The 17086-nt window shown below is 44.1% G+C and overlaps 1 protein-coding gene across 1 annotated transcript; it reads right to left on the bottom strand.

The window, feature by feature from the left end:
• Positions 1 to 3930: 3930 nt before the first annotated feature.
• Positions 3931 to 17018, bottom strand: gprc5ba (G protein-coupled receptor, class C, group 5, member Ba). The gene is made up of 4 exons (XM_028600255.1): positions 16253 to 17018; positions 7542 to 8567; positions 7190 to 7311; positions 3931 to 5795 (listed from the first exon to the last, which is right to left on the bottom strand). Exons 2-4 carry the CDS (start codon positions 8563 to 8565, stop codon positions 5751 to 5753), a joined length of 1191 nt encoding a protein of 396 aa, XP_028456056.1. The 5' UTR covers positions 8566 to 8567; positions 16253 to 17018; the 3' UTR covers positions 3931 to 5750.
• Positions 17019 to 17086: the final 68 nt, after the last annotated feature.

Here is a 17086-nt window from a genome sequence, read left to right as displayed (position 1 = left end):
AGTAATAAGTTGTTACATGGGCAGCAAAACGATGAGCTGAAACTCACTGTAAAGCTCTGTAAAGCCGAAGGGAGCTGCAAATTCAGGCAATGATTCTCCGCTTTCACATTGTTTTCACAATGTCATTTGATAGGCTAAATTAAAGAATATTAATTATATCCGCTTTAAAGATTTTTTAGGAATACATGCATATTACTTCTACTAAGAGATAAGATCATTGGTACCACTCTGATGTTTGTATGGTAAATGTGAAGCTACTGCGAGAAGCTGGTTACCTTAGCTTAGCATAAAGACTGGAAATGGGGGAAACAGCTAGCCCGACTCTCTCCAAAGGTAGTCTATATCGACAACGTTTCATTTACGGGATTGTTCCCATGCTGCCGGAGCTTCCACTGGATGTCCCTCATTTTTGGCTGAATGTCCCTCACCTTCCGCTTTCTTTGTGTTGGCATTCTAAACTCCGGCCTTTTCGGGAAACCTACTCGGAGCTAGAACCGACAATCAAATTATATTTATCTTTTTTTTGACTCGACAGCCATTTTAATTCCAGCGCTCGCCTCCCATGAGCACGTAGTATGAGCACATGTACAAGTTCCTTCCCGAGGCTATTTTGCACAGAGGCACCATTGCTGCGTCCCACACTCAGCTCCGCCCAAGACGATTGTGATTGGTTTAAAGAAATGCCAATAAACCAGAGCACGTTTTTCTCCTATCCAGGAATGTTGTGTGGACTAGTCAGACCTTCCTCCCCAGCGCTGTGGAGGTAGGTTTGGCAACTACTCCAAAGGTAAAAAGGTCTACTTACCAACACTTTTAAAACTCACTAATTAACATGTATCTCTTTTAATCCATACAAAAAAAAACTACTTTGTACAGGTCAGCAGTCTCCCTGTGCTAAGCTAACAGGCTGCTTGCAGTGGCTTTACGATCTTATCAATCTTCTCATCTAACTCTTGGTAAAAAAAAATTAAAATAAGATGATTTCCCAAAATATCAGACTATTCCTTTAAGGCAGTGGTTCCCAACCTGGGGTCCGGGCACCCCCAGGGGGGGCGGCAAAGATCACAGGGGGGGCACGAGTCTTTATCTGGTTTGAGGTTGAGGTAAAAAAAAAATGTTTTGCACATGTTAAACAAATTATAATACACTAGAATATCTAATGTATACAAAAGTCTGTATGAAAACTATATATTTTGTTGTATCCTCAATTTTCCTGCCGCCACAGCATCACTATTTTATGAATGAAACATGCCGGAGAAACAGTGCTGATAACTCCTCTGTATCAAAAAAGAAAGAGAGGCTCTATCTCGAGAGTTACCTCAACTTCGGTTTTGGGTGGGGGGCTCAGCTTTTCTTAGACATGAGTAAGGGGGGCGCCAAGGAAAAAAGGTTGGGAACCACTGCTTTAAGGATTGAAGAATGAAGTTTGTTTCAAAATATGAAAAGGATTTTTGTTTTGCTGTCTTGAAATTCATGAAGGTTTTGACTAAAACCAAACCACAAGACTCTTAAAACGACACATATGACCGTTTTTTTTTTACTGCCGCAGCGTGGTGGTTTAATCATTTGACCATCCTATTTATTGGGCGCAGTTTTAAACACAAAGTAAACATTATGAAACAAGTTTAACAAAAAGACATAGGGTTAGTAAAGCATCTGGGATTGGCTTAAAATGAGTCACGTAAAACAACTAAATTGAGGATTTAACGTGACGTCACAGGTGTCAATGGGTCATGGACTAAGGTCTGTAAAACTTGGCTAATTTCAAAATGACATTTGTCTTTGGGTTTCACATGGCACATGGAGCCCAGTCTCCTGAGTGAAAGTCCTGTGTTTGTATAATCATTCCACTACCCCAACCTGCTTCATTATGCAGAATTTGGCACCACCGCACTTTCTCGCGATCATTTCTCTCTCTCGTCTTGGCCTAACAAGAAACGCAATTGTTGGTCACTATGAGCTGCTTACATAATCGACCCACACGGTCGTTTTCGGGGTGAGGACGGCTGTTTCTCCAACAAAGAGCACTGACAAGTTTATTGTTCAAATGTAACCTGTCCCACTTTGTACATATATTGGTCCTAAATAACCTAATTAACGGGATCCTTATAAAATGTTTATAAATTGTGCGTTTCTGTGAAGAAAAGAAAATGCTACGATATTTCAAATGGTTTTTAAACTGTCAAATAACTCTTATTTTTCGACACTCGTTAGAATAATCATGTGCGTCACTACCTCACTACCTGGAAGGAAAAAAAAAAACACCACATCCAATTAAAAGTTAACTACAAACATTACACTTTTATTTACCTTATTTTTTTCCTGATTCAGTTACAGAAACAAGAGTTACCTGTTTTTTTTAATTTTATTTTTCTAATCAGGGGAATCATGTTCTATACATAGGCATGCTGCGTCACTGCACAGTCACAGCTGTGAAAACCAATATCACCCCTGTCAGCTGCCCCACTTGAACAGTCTGAAGGCAAGACAAATCAGGAGAGGACAGGCAAGGAAATGTCAAACCCGGGGAGGATGGGTGTTCAGTGGGCTGCCCAGGGATGACAAACTTAACATATAGAAGTTTTGTGCAAATTTCACCACAGTCTATTTGATTTCAAACACAGAGACGATATCAGTCAGAAGATTCTCTTTTTTTTTCTTTTCTTGAGTCTTCAAACTAACAAAGGAAGTTATTATTAGGTCCAGTGATGATGGCATTTTGTTCCTTTTTGAGGAATCATTCTATTTTGGACCATGCTCCCCCAACTTTAATCTCTTTGCTTCTCAAGAGCCAGCTCTCTTTTTGTGTTTAAGAAAGCACAAAGACATTTAGTGTGTCATCTGATATACACTGAAATTATGATTGCTGTCACACAACCTTTACATAAATAGAGTTAGTATTCAAAAGTACGTCTGAGAAAGGTCTTACATGTAGAAATGGTGATAAGCATGCACAGATAGGTAGTCGACAAGTGCAAAATCTACAAAGTCACGTTATTATTGTTTTTTGTTGTTTTTTTTGTACTCCACATTAAGTGAAAACTTCGCAAGAACTGAAACGTCCCCCCTCCGCTCTGAGTGTTGAGAGTTTGTCTCATTACCGCTGACCATCCAAAACCCCCAGGACAGTTCTTCTTCATAGGCTACAACGCACGCATCTGGGGGCCCATAGCCTGTTTCTGTCCAGGGTTGGCCCAAACAGAGCCTGACGTAGCAGGACACGCTCTCTTTGGGCACTGAGCTGGCCTGCTGGTACCAGTCCTATTTTAAAATAGCCAGTGACATAAACATACAGCAGCAGTCGTTGGGTTGACGCTTTGGCTTTTCTCAGTTGAGGGTTGATGTAAGACCAGGGGTCACCAAAGTGACTCTTGGGGGGTTCACTGTTTGTTTTTGTTTTTTAAATTAACCCTAAAGTATCTCAGTATACGTCATAGTTTACTGCATGAAGTGCCAAAATTATTCACAGCCATTGTCTTTTTTTTCTGAAAAAATAAGTATGTTTGTATCCCTGTAACTTACAGCAAAGAGAGGACCACTTTCTTGACTGAGAAATACTGCGTGGGAGGTACAACCGACGTAAGTCCCTTTAAATGACAACGTATATCATTTACTTGAACATTAATTAAACAAACAAAAATAAAAGCATGTCTAGTGTTGGCAAAAATCATTTCCAAAATACTAGTTTGAAAAATAAAAGACACCAGCAAGGGAGAAATAAAAGCATAATGTAACAACAAGCAAACATATGAACAACAAAGCAAACCAGTAAAAAAAAAAAAAAAAAAAAAAAAAAATCCCCAGATAAATGTAGTAGTCCGTTCTCCAGTGGGTCATATGACACATGATCTCTAAACTTAGGCTACAGTTAAAAAAAAGAAAAAAAGAAAAGTAAACAAGCAAGCAAAGCTTTACAGCACTACTATGTACACAGCTTCTCGGGTGAAGTGAGAGAGAGCTGGTGTCGTGATGAAGGGAAAGGGCGTGAAACAGGGACTCCAGTGAAACGAGAGTTCTTCTTGGCACAGGGCTACACTTGAGGTATAGCCGACCACTGGGAGGCAGGAGGAGGAGGAGGAGGAGGAGGAGAGACGCTTCACCAGATAAAGAAGACAGCAGACAGAGCAGCATGGCCGCCTGCACATCACGCACAAACACACAGACAGACCAGGGAGCCATTTTCTCACACAGATCGCGCACTGTCACATATTAGACTCCCCTCGGGACCGTCACTCGCTATCTCCTTCCTCCTCGCTCGCTCCTATCCCCCTTATTCCTCCACTTTTATTTGATCTCCCTCTCTCTACCTTGCACTGTAAATCTGATCTTTCTAAGGCTCTAGGATATCTCCACACACCAGCCACAGCTCTATCTATAGCCTGTCACTCACAGGTTTGACCACTGTATCTGTATCCGTGTTTGTTCCTGTGGGTCTGCGATGCACTGGGAAGTTGTGTGGAGGAATATTTAGCACCAGAAAACAACCTTGACTTTTGAATCCCACCCCCCCCCCCCGTCAACCTCAGACACTCATAAAATCACAAGTACGCACACATGAACACAGATAGAGGAGTTGAGTAAAGGAGAACGTTTCATTTCCTCGCTCCGTTTCCTGCTGATATAAAGTGACAGTTTCTCCTGGCTTGTTTAAAACGCCAGTGGCCACCGGAGATGTGGGAGAGCAGCACACAGCAGTCTGACCTAGATTCATAGAGCGGTGCCGCCCCACCAATGACTGACGCTCCTCCATGTCCAATCAGTATCCACTTTTCTCCATTGTATCTAGCAGCAGGTCATTAGCAGCTTGCGATCCCTCTGTTCAGGTGCTCCAGGCTGCTTTTGCTGCGTTTCGTGGTCACTGGGAACGTCTTTACCGACCGCAGTTCGGGCTTCACAGTTTGTTTCACACAAGTGTCCATGCAGGTGGGAGGATGAGGCAAGGTGAGAAGAGTTATGTGTTATATTCACAGACGGTGCAGTAATACCGGAAACGGAGATAGACAGGGAGGAAGAAGTGTTCATGGAGGGGTAACAGTCTGGAGGGATGAGGTTTATCGGAGCGGTGAAGTTGAGATGTAGCGAATACACACACTCTTTTTTTAAATTTTTTTTTTCCTCTCATATACTCATATACATACACACCCACAGAGGCTGGATTTTTTTAAGCGGGCGGTGCTCGAGCTGTACAGTTGCCCATGTGCTCTGTCTTCACCTACGCTGTGGATGGATGGAGGACAGAGCCAAATGTTCCCACGTGAGCGCCAGCATTGTGAGGAGCAGCAGAAAAGACATCCTGACTGACAGGAAGAGAGATGGAGCAGGAAAAGGCGATAGATTTCACAGTTTTTCAAGGATGCTAACAGTGCTGTATAGTCTCAGGGGAGCAAATCAAAGGGAAAATAATACTGCATGTTGACATTTTCGGATCTGAGTCAGCGTGCGTTTTGTTTTGCTACTTGCTGGTCACGTATTGAGTTTTTGAACCCTTCTATAGAGATTTGTGAGCTAGAAGAGCTTTAGCTCTGTCCTCCACACCCTACTCTCTCTCTCAGTCTCACACACACTCATACAATAGTTGATTGGCACACAGTCAGTGTTAAAGTCTGTACACAGAGTTGAAGGGCCCTGTTGGCATCCATGTTTTAAGTCCAATTCAACAAGGCAGGCCCCTCGTCCCGGATCCCTCCCTCCTCACCCTCTCCATCCTCTTCTTCATTTTCTACCACACATCTTCTTTCCAATCCTCTCACTCACCACAGCTGCCTCCCCGTGTAGGTTGGAGGGGCAGAGGGCACCTGTAGAAAGAAACACTTGGTTTGTAAATGATAAACAATGTAGATACCATAATACTGTATATTCACTCATGCATCTTTACACACATGCATACAGCTGCATACTGTAGGTCCCATTTACACATTTTACTCAAGCATGTCAACAAACCCACCTGTGCTTTAGGCCAAAATACATCTCTGACTGTCTACTTTAACATAAGCCCTCTAAAGTCATCTGGTAGCTGTCTAACTGATTTTAAGGCAAATCACAGAGAAGCAGCATATACTTAATTGTGCTCTACAAAGCTAAAACAAACCTCCAGAAGGTGTGAGACCTGGTTCAACTCTGATTATCTTTAAATCATTATTTTATGTTCTCCATTCCTTTTTAATTTTGGGAACTAAGCATGTTCATTAGCTTAGATGATCAATACCACTCTCCTTTATGCTAAGTTAAGTGAACTTCTGCTTAATATTTACCATACAGGCAAGAAAGTGGTATCAATCTTCTCATCTAACCCACTGCAATAAAGCAAATAAATTTATTTCCTGAAATGTCAAACTATTCAGTTAACTCAATCTTACACACTTAGACCATTATCCATCTTGCACCTGGATCCTACACTTTCTTCTATTTAATTCTGTGCTTTCATCTTCTAAATGTCTTTTCCTTTTAAAATGCTATGTTAAAAGCTGAATTTCTCATTTAATATATTGTATTCCCTATGCAAATCATTTCCCTTTGAGCAGGCTACGAAGCATGCGATATAAATAAAATGTCTGTAAAATGAATGCACTAAAACACTGATGATATTTCATGCAGAGCAGCTTCTCAAGGAGAAGCCTGTGTGTTCCCATTGTCGGTTAAATTAGCACGCCAAAAATCTCTAGGAATAGTGGATACAAATTTAGTCAGTAGAGAGTGTTGTTTCAGCGTTTTCGCCTCCAGTGATGTGTTGTGTTGTGCTGTTGCATGGCGGGCTTAATTTATAACACAGTGGCCGGAAATAAGTTCACCTGTGCCAGCCAGAGTGCCCATTCATCCTGCATAACGAAGGGTGTGACAGGCCTGAGACAGTCGCATCACTCAGTGAGCAGATAGCATCGCGGCTTATTCACACACACAGGAGCACATGGAAGCTCTCTCGCACTCACCCATACACAAATCAAAGTCAGAAGAGTGACCATTTGTGACAAAACCATCCATGCTTGTGTCCACAAAATACAACACGCACAGTCACATGACCATGCATCCAACAAACTGACAATGCACACACACATACTCACACCTCTCCCTCATTCCTGTGCAATGACGTACGGTCTGGAACGCACAAATGTGCATGCAGTCTTGTCGGCGTGGTCGAATGAGAAAGCGGCGTGTAAGCGGCGTGTACCTGTGACTGGGAGGCTGTACTCACCGCTCCCCCGTTCAGGATCATGGTCATCTCGGTGGGTTGGTAGACATTGCTGCGGAAAGGAGCGCTGGGTCTGGCGGTGGTGTTGCTGTTGTGTTGCCCAGCACCACCACCGGTCCTCAATCCTGGCATGAAATAGACAGAGAGGCGAACAGAGATTACTTACTGTGACTCACCATTTCACCGTCTCTCTTGAAGAAAGAGACCCAGAGAACACAGACATTTCCTCCTGTGTTTATTTCTAGCCACGCATGCAAATACTTGTGTCCTATTACTCACTTTGGCCTACATTCTACCTACAGCCTGTCCGCACATATTACGCCAGTCTGCTGAAGAATATTGGATTGTACTGCACCTGCGGTGTTCTCATCGTTGTATCCGTAGCCCTGGTTCTCCACAAACTGCCTGTGAGAGAGAGGGATGTCTTCGTCGAAGCTGGTCTCCCTCATCCGTGTCGAGTTCTGGGAAGTGTCAAAGTAATCTGGGGCAGTGGGCTGTGGAGGGGGTCTCAGGCAGATGTGGGATTCAGGAATGGCATGGAAGATCAGTAGCAGCCAGCCCTGAGCCACTAAAGCAATGGCCAGTGCCGGATCATTCCAGTCCGGGGACCTCCCCAGCCAGGCGTTGCCGTACAGATAGAAGCCCACCCAGGCCACCCACAGCAGCAGCGACAGCAGGCAGGTCACCAGCAGCCAGATGGCATTGCAGCGCCACTGATGTGTCTTCCCGCACAGGGCCAGAGAGGCGGCAGTCAGCGCGGCTAGTAGGAGGGCTAGCACGTAGCTGCAGGCTAGTGAGAAGTCCAGTGGCAGGTACTGACAGGCAGCACGTCCCTCCCTCAGCACGGTGAGAAGTAGCCACTCGGCGGCGATGATGCCCTGCACGGCACTCAAACCCAGCGCGAGGCCTGTAAGGGCACAGCCGCCGGGGCTCCGGCGCTCACGGCCAATCCTGCGCAGGCGCACACCCTGCACCAGCAAGCAGGAGAAGCAGACGGCAAACAGGAGACCCCACAGGGCCCTGCGGAGCAAACATAAAGACTCATCCTGCTCGATCAGGTAAGCAAAGCTCAGGCTGAACAAGCCGAGGATGCCGAGGAGCAGCAGGAGGATGGGTCCCACGCCGCTGCGCTTCTCAGCTTCACTGATGTGGTGTAAGCGGCAGAGCAGGACTAAGGCTAGCAAGATGGCAGTCAGCACCCCACCGGCAGCCACCGACTCGACAGCCACACCCCATATGGAGTCCAGGTCACAGAGGAGGGTGTAGGGACGGACGAGGCCCCAGCCGCAGCCTCGTGGGAGAGGCTCAGAGGCCTCAGAGAGTCCGGTGGCACGATGAGCGACAGTCAGCAGCAGCAGGAGGACCGGGAGGAACGCCATCCCTGAGAGATCAACAGACCAGAAGATAGAGAGAGATGAAGGAGGAAAGACAGAGAATAGAGCGAGTCAAAGGATTGGAGAGAGAAAGAGAGTGAGTCATTCTTATCATAAATGCAACAGAGCTGAGCATTCAGTCATTCCCAAAGAAATCATCCGCCTGTGAGTGACAATACAAACAATCAACCACTGCTGTGTTTTAGAGAGGTAACAAAGGACAGTAGATAATGCAGGGTGAATGACATTCTGTTTTACCAATTGTAGCATATAGCCTCTTTATATACCTCTTTTAAAAGCTTTAAGGTTTAATTTTTGCCGTAAACATGGCAGAAAAATACCTGCATACCCAGAAAATCCCAGAAAAGCTGCCTTCAGTTTATTCACAGGGAAGTGAGGTCAGAGTCACAGCATCTACAGTGCTTCTGAGCATAGTTTTAGGTGTATTAGTGTATTTGTCCAGTCTTGTCCAGTGAACCAACTGCTGGAGCACTGACAGCATCATGCATATTTTTATGAAAAAAAAAAAAACGAGATATATAGAAGGGAAGTAGTGCGCACAAGCAGTTCTACTCACTATCAGGCATCTGAGGGCATCTAGCAAGGCGTGAGACAATGCATAATACACTGCGCACAAACACACAGCGCCTCGAGCACAAGTACAAACACTCAAGTACTTTAGTTACTACTTTAGTGAAAAAGAAACCGCACTCGGTGAGCGAAATCAATGCTGTCTCAGTCTACTTATTCTTTTATTCATCACAACTGTCAAACAGCCGCACACATGCACTCACGCACGCACACAAACGCACACATTATTTCGTTTCATGGAGGTCTTTGTGGGGATGATCAGTGCTGTCGTTTCACCTGACGAGCTGTGTGTTTTTTGAGAGGTGGATCTGTATTTTAAAAGCCACCACGAAGACACAGACACACAGCACGTCGATCTGCCAGGTTACTGTCAACCGTCTCTCCACTACAACGCTAAGCTTTCAGAAATTCTTTCCAAGTTGGCTCATACATTAATGTGTCAAACAGTCTGCTCTTACAAAGAACACGCACACTTTTCTAGCCGCTCCATGCTTGAAGCTATACTTTGGATTGTTTATTTCAACTGTAGTTTTGACATAACAAAAAATCTCCCGGGATCTACAAATAGACTGTGCCACAATATTTACATACCACATAAAGGACACTGGATATCCCCAGCTTCATGTTCTCTCTCCATGCCAGTAAGTCGGGGAGAGTTACATGGTTGGGCCGTCATGGGGAGAGTGGTGGATTTAAATACACACCAGCCAGGGTCACAGGTCACACACAGTCCTTCCAGCTTGTAGCGTATTAAGTACTGTACTTGAGCACACATCTGAGGTACTTGTACTTTACTTGAGGAGTAAGAATTTAGAGCTGAAATGGTTAGTTTAATCAGTGTATTAGTCAATCAACAGAAAGTTGAAACTGTTTTTATAACAGATTAAGTCATTGTAGATTAAGTCATTATTCAAGCAAAAAAAAAAGCCTAACATTTCATGATCCCAGCTTCTCAAAATTGAGATTTTACTGCTGTCTGAAGTTACATTGAATAATACACTGAATAAGTTTGGTCATTACAGACAAACCAAACATTTTGAAGATGTCACTTGGTGCTCTTATGGTGAAGTATTACAAACCAAACAATCACTCAATTGAGAAAATAATCAGTTTACTAATCCATAATGAAAATAATCATTAGTTGTTGCCCTATATACAATTTTTTCAAAATAGCTCAACCAACTACAACAGCAAAATGCTGCGTGCACATGTATGAGTAATAATCTAAAGATATAACTGTCACAGCCATTCTTCTGCATTTAATACTTTAAGGACATGTTCCTAATTATGCTTACATACATTTACTTAGGTAACATTTTGAATGCGGGACTTATATCTAATGGAGTATTTTTTACAATTTTTCCATCCTTCCACAAATTCCCACATACACACAAGACACAAACATGTACACACAGATATTGCCTGCATCGCTGGTCCATCCATTTATTTACAAGCTTTTGATGTCTGTCCTAATATCCATATAAAAAAGGATATTTTTAAGGCAGTGATTGTTTACAACTTGTGAAATATCATTATTTATTTCTGAGACCCCAGAGGGCATTACAGTGAAAGATGCATGAGTGCATATGTGTGTTTGTGCATATCATTTGCTTAGAGCCTTTTCATGTATCCTTCAGAGATTTACACCCTCCAAATTCCTCCTCGCACCTCCTCATTACCAAAATTCTTCCCTGCCTCGTTTCCTGCCGTTATTTCAGCCTGTCGTTTCCGGGCTGTTGTCTCCTTCCCGCCTTGTTGCAGAAGCTCACTGCCGCTGTTTATTATTGGTCTGCATTAACATCAATCAGTGCTTATAAAGGGATGAGTCACCAAAACACACAGACCGACACAAACACAGTGCTGGAGCTTTTTACACACACAAACACCCTCCTGCACAAGTGGCAGAAAAACAGACACACTCCTTATGCTTTATTTTCAACATCATGTTGTTTTTCTAGTGATAACCATGGTTACGCCCCCCAACTCTAAATAAAACAAAAGGGACAGAAGACAAAGAGAGAGGCTCACTCAACCTCAACCAGCCGAGCAGACTGCTCCTCTTCTGTCTTTTTTTTTTGTGGTACTTTTCTTCTCTGTCTTCTTTGTCACACTTCCTAATGACAGAGCATGTGAAACCACACAGTCCAGACAAGAGACACAGAGACTGGAGCTTGTGCACACTAGTTAGTGACCACTTTTTCATTCACTCACCCTCTCACCCGGTCACTACCTCTTGCAGAGATGGTTGCCCTGGCTGCTTTTTTAATGGGACTTGGCAGACTAGTGAGCTGAAGGATGCACACAGAGGGCCACAGACACACACACACACACACACACACACACACACACACACACACACACATACACACACACGCAAAATAACCAATGCTTCTGCAGACATGCACAACACACAGTACATAACACACACCTACTGCACACGTGCCACACACTTGAGTCCTCTTCCCTGCTTCTCACTATGAGTCATGTGCAGAGAGAGAAAGAGAGACCTTCTGCCGCTGTCTTATCCTCCTCTGTCCTCCCCTCCCTGCCATCTTTCTAGACATGTTTCTCTCTGTCACTCCCGCTCCGTGCAGCCATTTTTGTCCTTCCCTCCATTTAAAATTCTCTATTCTGTTAGATTTCAATGCCACCTCTCCTCAAGAACAGCCAGACCGCTCTCATCTCTCTGCTACATTTGAAGATGTGCTGTGAAAGATTTGCCTCACACACATCCTCTCCCCACATTTTCCCCTTCTTTTCAAACCCCACCATCTAATCCCAAACACACCCCTCTTCCTACCATTTTGGCTTCTCCTTCTTCCCTCCTTGTGCCCCTTCCTCCTCCTTCCTCCCCTCCCTTCCCCATGCCTTTATTCTTGCTGTGTATCTTATGTAACTGGGAAAGGATCCAGCTCCTGCCAGTTCTGCTGCATGGCTGCTGTTTCTCAGGCATCATCTTCCTCAGTGCCAAGCAGCCTGCTGGTACTCAGAAGTCCATCTTGGTTTTCTATTCTGCATGCAGCGGGGTCACATGCATTAATGCTGCACGTGTCTCACACACACACACACACACACACACACAGGCTGACATAATGCCCATGTGTGCTGGCTCTATTTGCATGTAAATATAACATGCTGCTTGGTGGCATGTATTATGCATCTGTGTATGAAGGCACCACATTCTCACACAAACCTGAATGTGACAAGTATGCATCATGCATTCCTTATACACACAACAGGAATACAGGCGTAAGAGTGCAAATGTGCAGAACTGCAGTCCTTCAAATCTGCTCCAGGCTGGATAGGCATGGGGAATCCAGCGAGCCGTCCTGTACAATTACTTCCTCCTATAATTATCAGACATAGCACACAAGCAGATGCTGTCTAATTACTGTGGTGATAATTGGGATGATTATTGCATTTTGACGACTCGCTTCAATTCTTTTTTTTTTCTATTACTTTTGTTTTGTTCAGCCTTCTGACGGAGAAAACGTATGCGAGTCTTTATGAGTGAGTAGGTGTATTGGCTGGTAACACACTGATCCAGCTGTTGAGGTGAGCAGGTCATTGTGCTGGCATCTGCTTGCTGGTAACGCCATTCGAGACGCCGCAGCCTTATCCGCCGTCTTCTCTAGCACTAACAGTCCTTTCCTTTTCTGACAGCGCATACATTTACATCTTACATCAGTGGCTGAGATTACATAAGGCCTTAGATATCAGTCATGTTAAATTAACCCAGGCTGTCTGGATGTTCTGTCTCACTGTATGAGCATTACTTTGGATTAAAAACACATCTGCGCTTCAAAATAAGCTTGTATGCTCTGTAAGATAGGTTTGTCATTGGAGGCATCTCATACTGGTCTTTTATCAGTTGTTGCTTCTCTCTTAAAATCTCTTGACCTTCTCTTGTGTCTTGAGTGAGAATAATTGACTTGAAGTTGTTCATAGAGTTGGAGTCTGGCCTGAAACATTGTCCAGAATGGAGAAAGGTCCTAGGTCCTAGATATTATACACGCGCATATATATATATATATATATATATATATATATATATATATATATATATATATATATATATATATATATATATATATATATATATATATATATATATTTCTTCTTCTTTGATTCGTCTGTTCTTTTGACCAACTGGTTGGCTGGCAAATCTCTTTCTTGCTTCCTATACATGTGCATTTCTGAAGTCACCAAGCTGGCATCTTAATATTTATCCTCACTGCAGTTTTGGAGAAGCTCCATTTGAAAAAGCGCTTAATGTGGACATACTCTTAGCTAGAATGCTCATCCACAACAGATAGGAGTTCTCTCTTTCTCACTCAAGGATACTTTGACCGGACGCATGGTTGATGTAATCCTTGACTTTGCAGAGATGGCCTTCCTTACCAATTGTGCACTCAGTCAGAGGCCTCCTACTCAGATAACTGCAAAAGCACGGACAAATTACATACTATTTTCAAGTCTGCGTTTTGAGAAACATATCTGTTGCAAGTTTGCTGAAGTAAACAGACCTGACATCACAGCTACCAAGCAGCACGTACTGTGAACCTTGAATTCAAGTTTCCTGTGCATAGATAGAGAGGAATGCATTTAGCTCCCCACTGAAAACTCATCCAATGTCCTACTTCAAATAAAATGCACAATAACCATGAATTACTTTGCACGATCTGATCCGTCTGACTTTGTCTCCAATCTCTCCACATCTGTAACCCCCCAGAGTGACGTCATCAATCCCTTGTGTGGCAGATAAAAATGGGATGAAAAGGGGGACGCAGAAGAAGAAGGAGGGGGAGCGATGCGGTAGACATCAAGGTATGACGTATTGGTGTGCTAAAATATTAAAAAAGGAGTTAGCAAGGACAAGTTTGAGGAAAAAATAGACTTGCAGATGACAGGAGAAGCAGGGCTAAGAGGAAAGGCATATTGAATGGCGAGACTGAAAAAGTGGTAGTCCATTCACTGCACCGGCCTCCTAGGTGTCACCATGAATAAACTGACAGTGGAAGTATTTTCCCCCAGCCTCTTCAGACCTCCAAGGCCATCCTAATTAGCCCTCATTACTATGTGACTGTGCTCACAGCGAGACCATATGCTAATTGACTTAACAATTAACAGCGCCAGCGCCTTACACCCCTCCCTCTGCTCCGTTTTCTTCTTCCTGCTCCTCTTCCTACATCAACAACCGATGCGGTGTCATGATGTGAAGGCATCCCAAACCTAAAAATTAAACCTGAAACTGAGCTGCAGACCTCCGGTGTCATATGTTCTGCTTCTATGTGATATAAATATAGATAGATGAATGGGGTGTGTGGTTGATCACAGGAGCCCAGAGAGGTCAGATTTGGTTAGAGAGTGTGATAGTGATCAGAGAGCAGGAGAAACCAGGAACAGGCGGATGTGCAAAGGAAGAATTGGAGCGAGCCTCGTGCCTGTAGTGTTTGTGTTTGTGTGTGTGTGTGTGTGTGTGTGTGTGTGTGTGTGTGTGTGTGTGTGTGTGTGTGTGTGTGTGTGTGTGTGTGTGTGTGTGTGTGTAAGGGGAGGAGGGGTTGGTGCGTGAACAGAAATCCAGCTCAAACACTCAGCTGTGTCATGTGTACATAAAGAGGCCACACACACACACACACACACACACACACACACACACACAATCATCCAAACAAGGTACATATGGCATCAGCCCTGAGGAGATACTGTAGCATCCTCTTTTCCCATGAGGAAGCTAACTAACTCATGGAAGCGCAGCCTGAGAATAAACAGCTCCACTCTGCTGAATATTGATAAATGATGGAAAACAGAATAATTCAAAATAGGACCCGGAGCTTTCGGAGAACACAAATACTGCACTGACAGAGGCTCGAGGCTCATGTATCATCCATCTATTGACCAACAGAAAGTCAATACATGCATTGACTTCAATTTCCATATAACTCCCTTAGTCTAATGCGACTCAAGTGGCCATTTAAGTGCAATTTCTTGCCAAAGTTAGACAACAAGCCTTTTGTTTATGAAGCCAGCGTGGGAGTCAGGGGCGATTCTAGGATCAGACCTTTAGGGGGGCTCAGCCCTTAATGAGAATGTGACACAGGTACAGTGCCTTGTAAAAGTGTTAACTATGCTAAATCAGTAATTTCATTAGCCGATAATCTCTGAGCTCGCTACGGAACAACAACGTCAGCTAACATTTTTACCTAACCTAACTAAGAAAACCCTTTTTAGGAGGGCTTGAGCCAAAAATCGCCCATGGTGGGAGTGACACGTCTCCTAAAGGGGACACTCTTGGTTTTAGCTGACCTAAGGAGCAGCTTAATGCAAACACACATTTGGAGAATGCTCTTTTTTCTTTCTTTTTTCAGCACCCCCCATCTCTTAACAATATTGGCCACATGGGGAGGGTCCCTGGGGGTTCCAGAAGAGTGTGTTTGTTTGAGGGAGCAGCAGTAAGACCTTTGTTACTGAGGTGTGTGTGTTTGTGTTTGTGTTTGTGTGTGTGTTCAAAATGACATCTAACCTTTTAACTAAAGAATGGAGGAGTGATCCTAAAATATCCCCATGTATTGTGGGGTGAAAATGGAGATGCAGCTACTGAAAGAAACCAACGTTTTTATCCTCATGAGAAAAAAAATGTGCCACAGCTAATCAGTCCTTAAATATCACACAGGTCAAAGCCCTTCATGTCTTTAGTTAAGCTTACAATGGTTTTAGCAAATGCCCTTTGAGGTCAAGGCCATATGTGCCAATCCCTGTGTGTAAATGTACATTTCTGCAGCATGTATAAATGTATATGTATGTCTATAATACTGTATGCCCTTTCTGCTTCACACACCTATGCATTTGGTGCATCGACATCGCCTTTCTCCCCGGGCTGTCAGTGATTCAACTTCCACCTCAGTGGTAATAAGCCCCGAAACAGCCTTATTGCAACACAACCCGAGAGATGCATTCAAATAAACCGAGATCCCCTGTAGGTACAGATAAAATACGCCTACCCACATATCACGCACAAGCATCTCCACAAGGATATCCCACTCCCCTACCCCCATTCTTATTAATCAATAACCATATGGGCTACGTGGTAAGCAGCACGTACCTCAATTGATGTAAAAAAATCCGATCGAGGACGAAGGCAGAAGCACCGGTTTCAGGTTTGATGCGAGACTGGGAGAGTAAAAATGTCACATTTCGGAACGAGCTCCACTCTCTGTGTTTGCGTATTCTCTCTCCATCCACATGGGCTCGTACGCGATCAGCCCAGATGATTCCTCCTGCTCCAGCTTTTAAACCAGAGGCACCCGATTATTCAGCCCGTGTCTGTTGTCCTCAGAGGCAGAATGGGCATGGACGAAACACACCGGGGGTGTCAGGATTCAAATGTGGAAAAGATTCTTGATGGTTTCCCCCTTAAATCCTTTGTTCAGCGGTGCGCATCTTTGACTTTCACTGCACCACGAAACGAGCATTCATCAAAAATAAATAAAACACACAATAAGTCGAAATCCTGTGATGCACAGACACGGTGCCCCAAAGCCTGCCGGATCCCCTTCTCCTGCTACTGCGCTGAATATGCCGCTGAATGTCAGGGTTGACACTCACTGCTCCCCGCTGCACTTCTCCCGACTGAATGCATCACCAAAAGTGCGCTACTAGTAGCCTACTGATAATCCCTCTCTGCACACACACACACACGCACACGCACACATAGGCTATAGCCTATACACACAGAGAAAGTGACAGCTCTCCAGAGCCGCCACTGACTGCTCTCTGTCCTCCCTCCCTTTAACTGGTTTTACTCTCCGATAAATGAATTGGTGCCTGACAGGGGGACCACCTTAATACATCCTTTCTAGACGCACAGCGGTCTCACACACATGCGCGCATACACACACACACACACACACACACACACACACACACACACACACAC

Source organism: Perca flavescens, chromosome 15, assembly GCF_004354835.1.
Source record: "Perca flavescens isolate YP-PL-M2 chromosome 15, PFLA_1.0, whole genome shotgun sequence".
Classification (NCBI taxonomy): domain Eukaryota; kingdom Metazoa; phylum Chordata; class Actinopteri; order Perciformes; family Percidae; genus Perca; species Perca flavescens.
Note: the sequence above shows the minus strand (reverse complement) of the source record. Positions and strands in the feature narration are given on the sequence as shown.

Excerpts from the sequence above, each read along its gene's own strand:
- gprc5ba (XM_028600255.1), bottom strand. The coding sequence starts at position 8,565 with ATGGCGTTCCTCCCGGTCCTCCTGCTGCTGCTGACTGTCGCTCATCGT. Across the intron at positions 7,312-7,541 it reads CAACGATGAGAACACCGCAG|GATTGAGGACCGGTGGTGGT; the intron begins GTGCAGTACAAT and ends ATTTCATGCCAG. Across the intron at positions 5,796-7,189 it reads TGATCCTGAACGGGGGAGCG|GTGCCCTCTGCCCCTCCAAC; the intron begins GTGAGTACAGCC and ends TTCTTTCTACAG.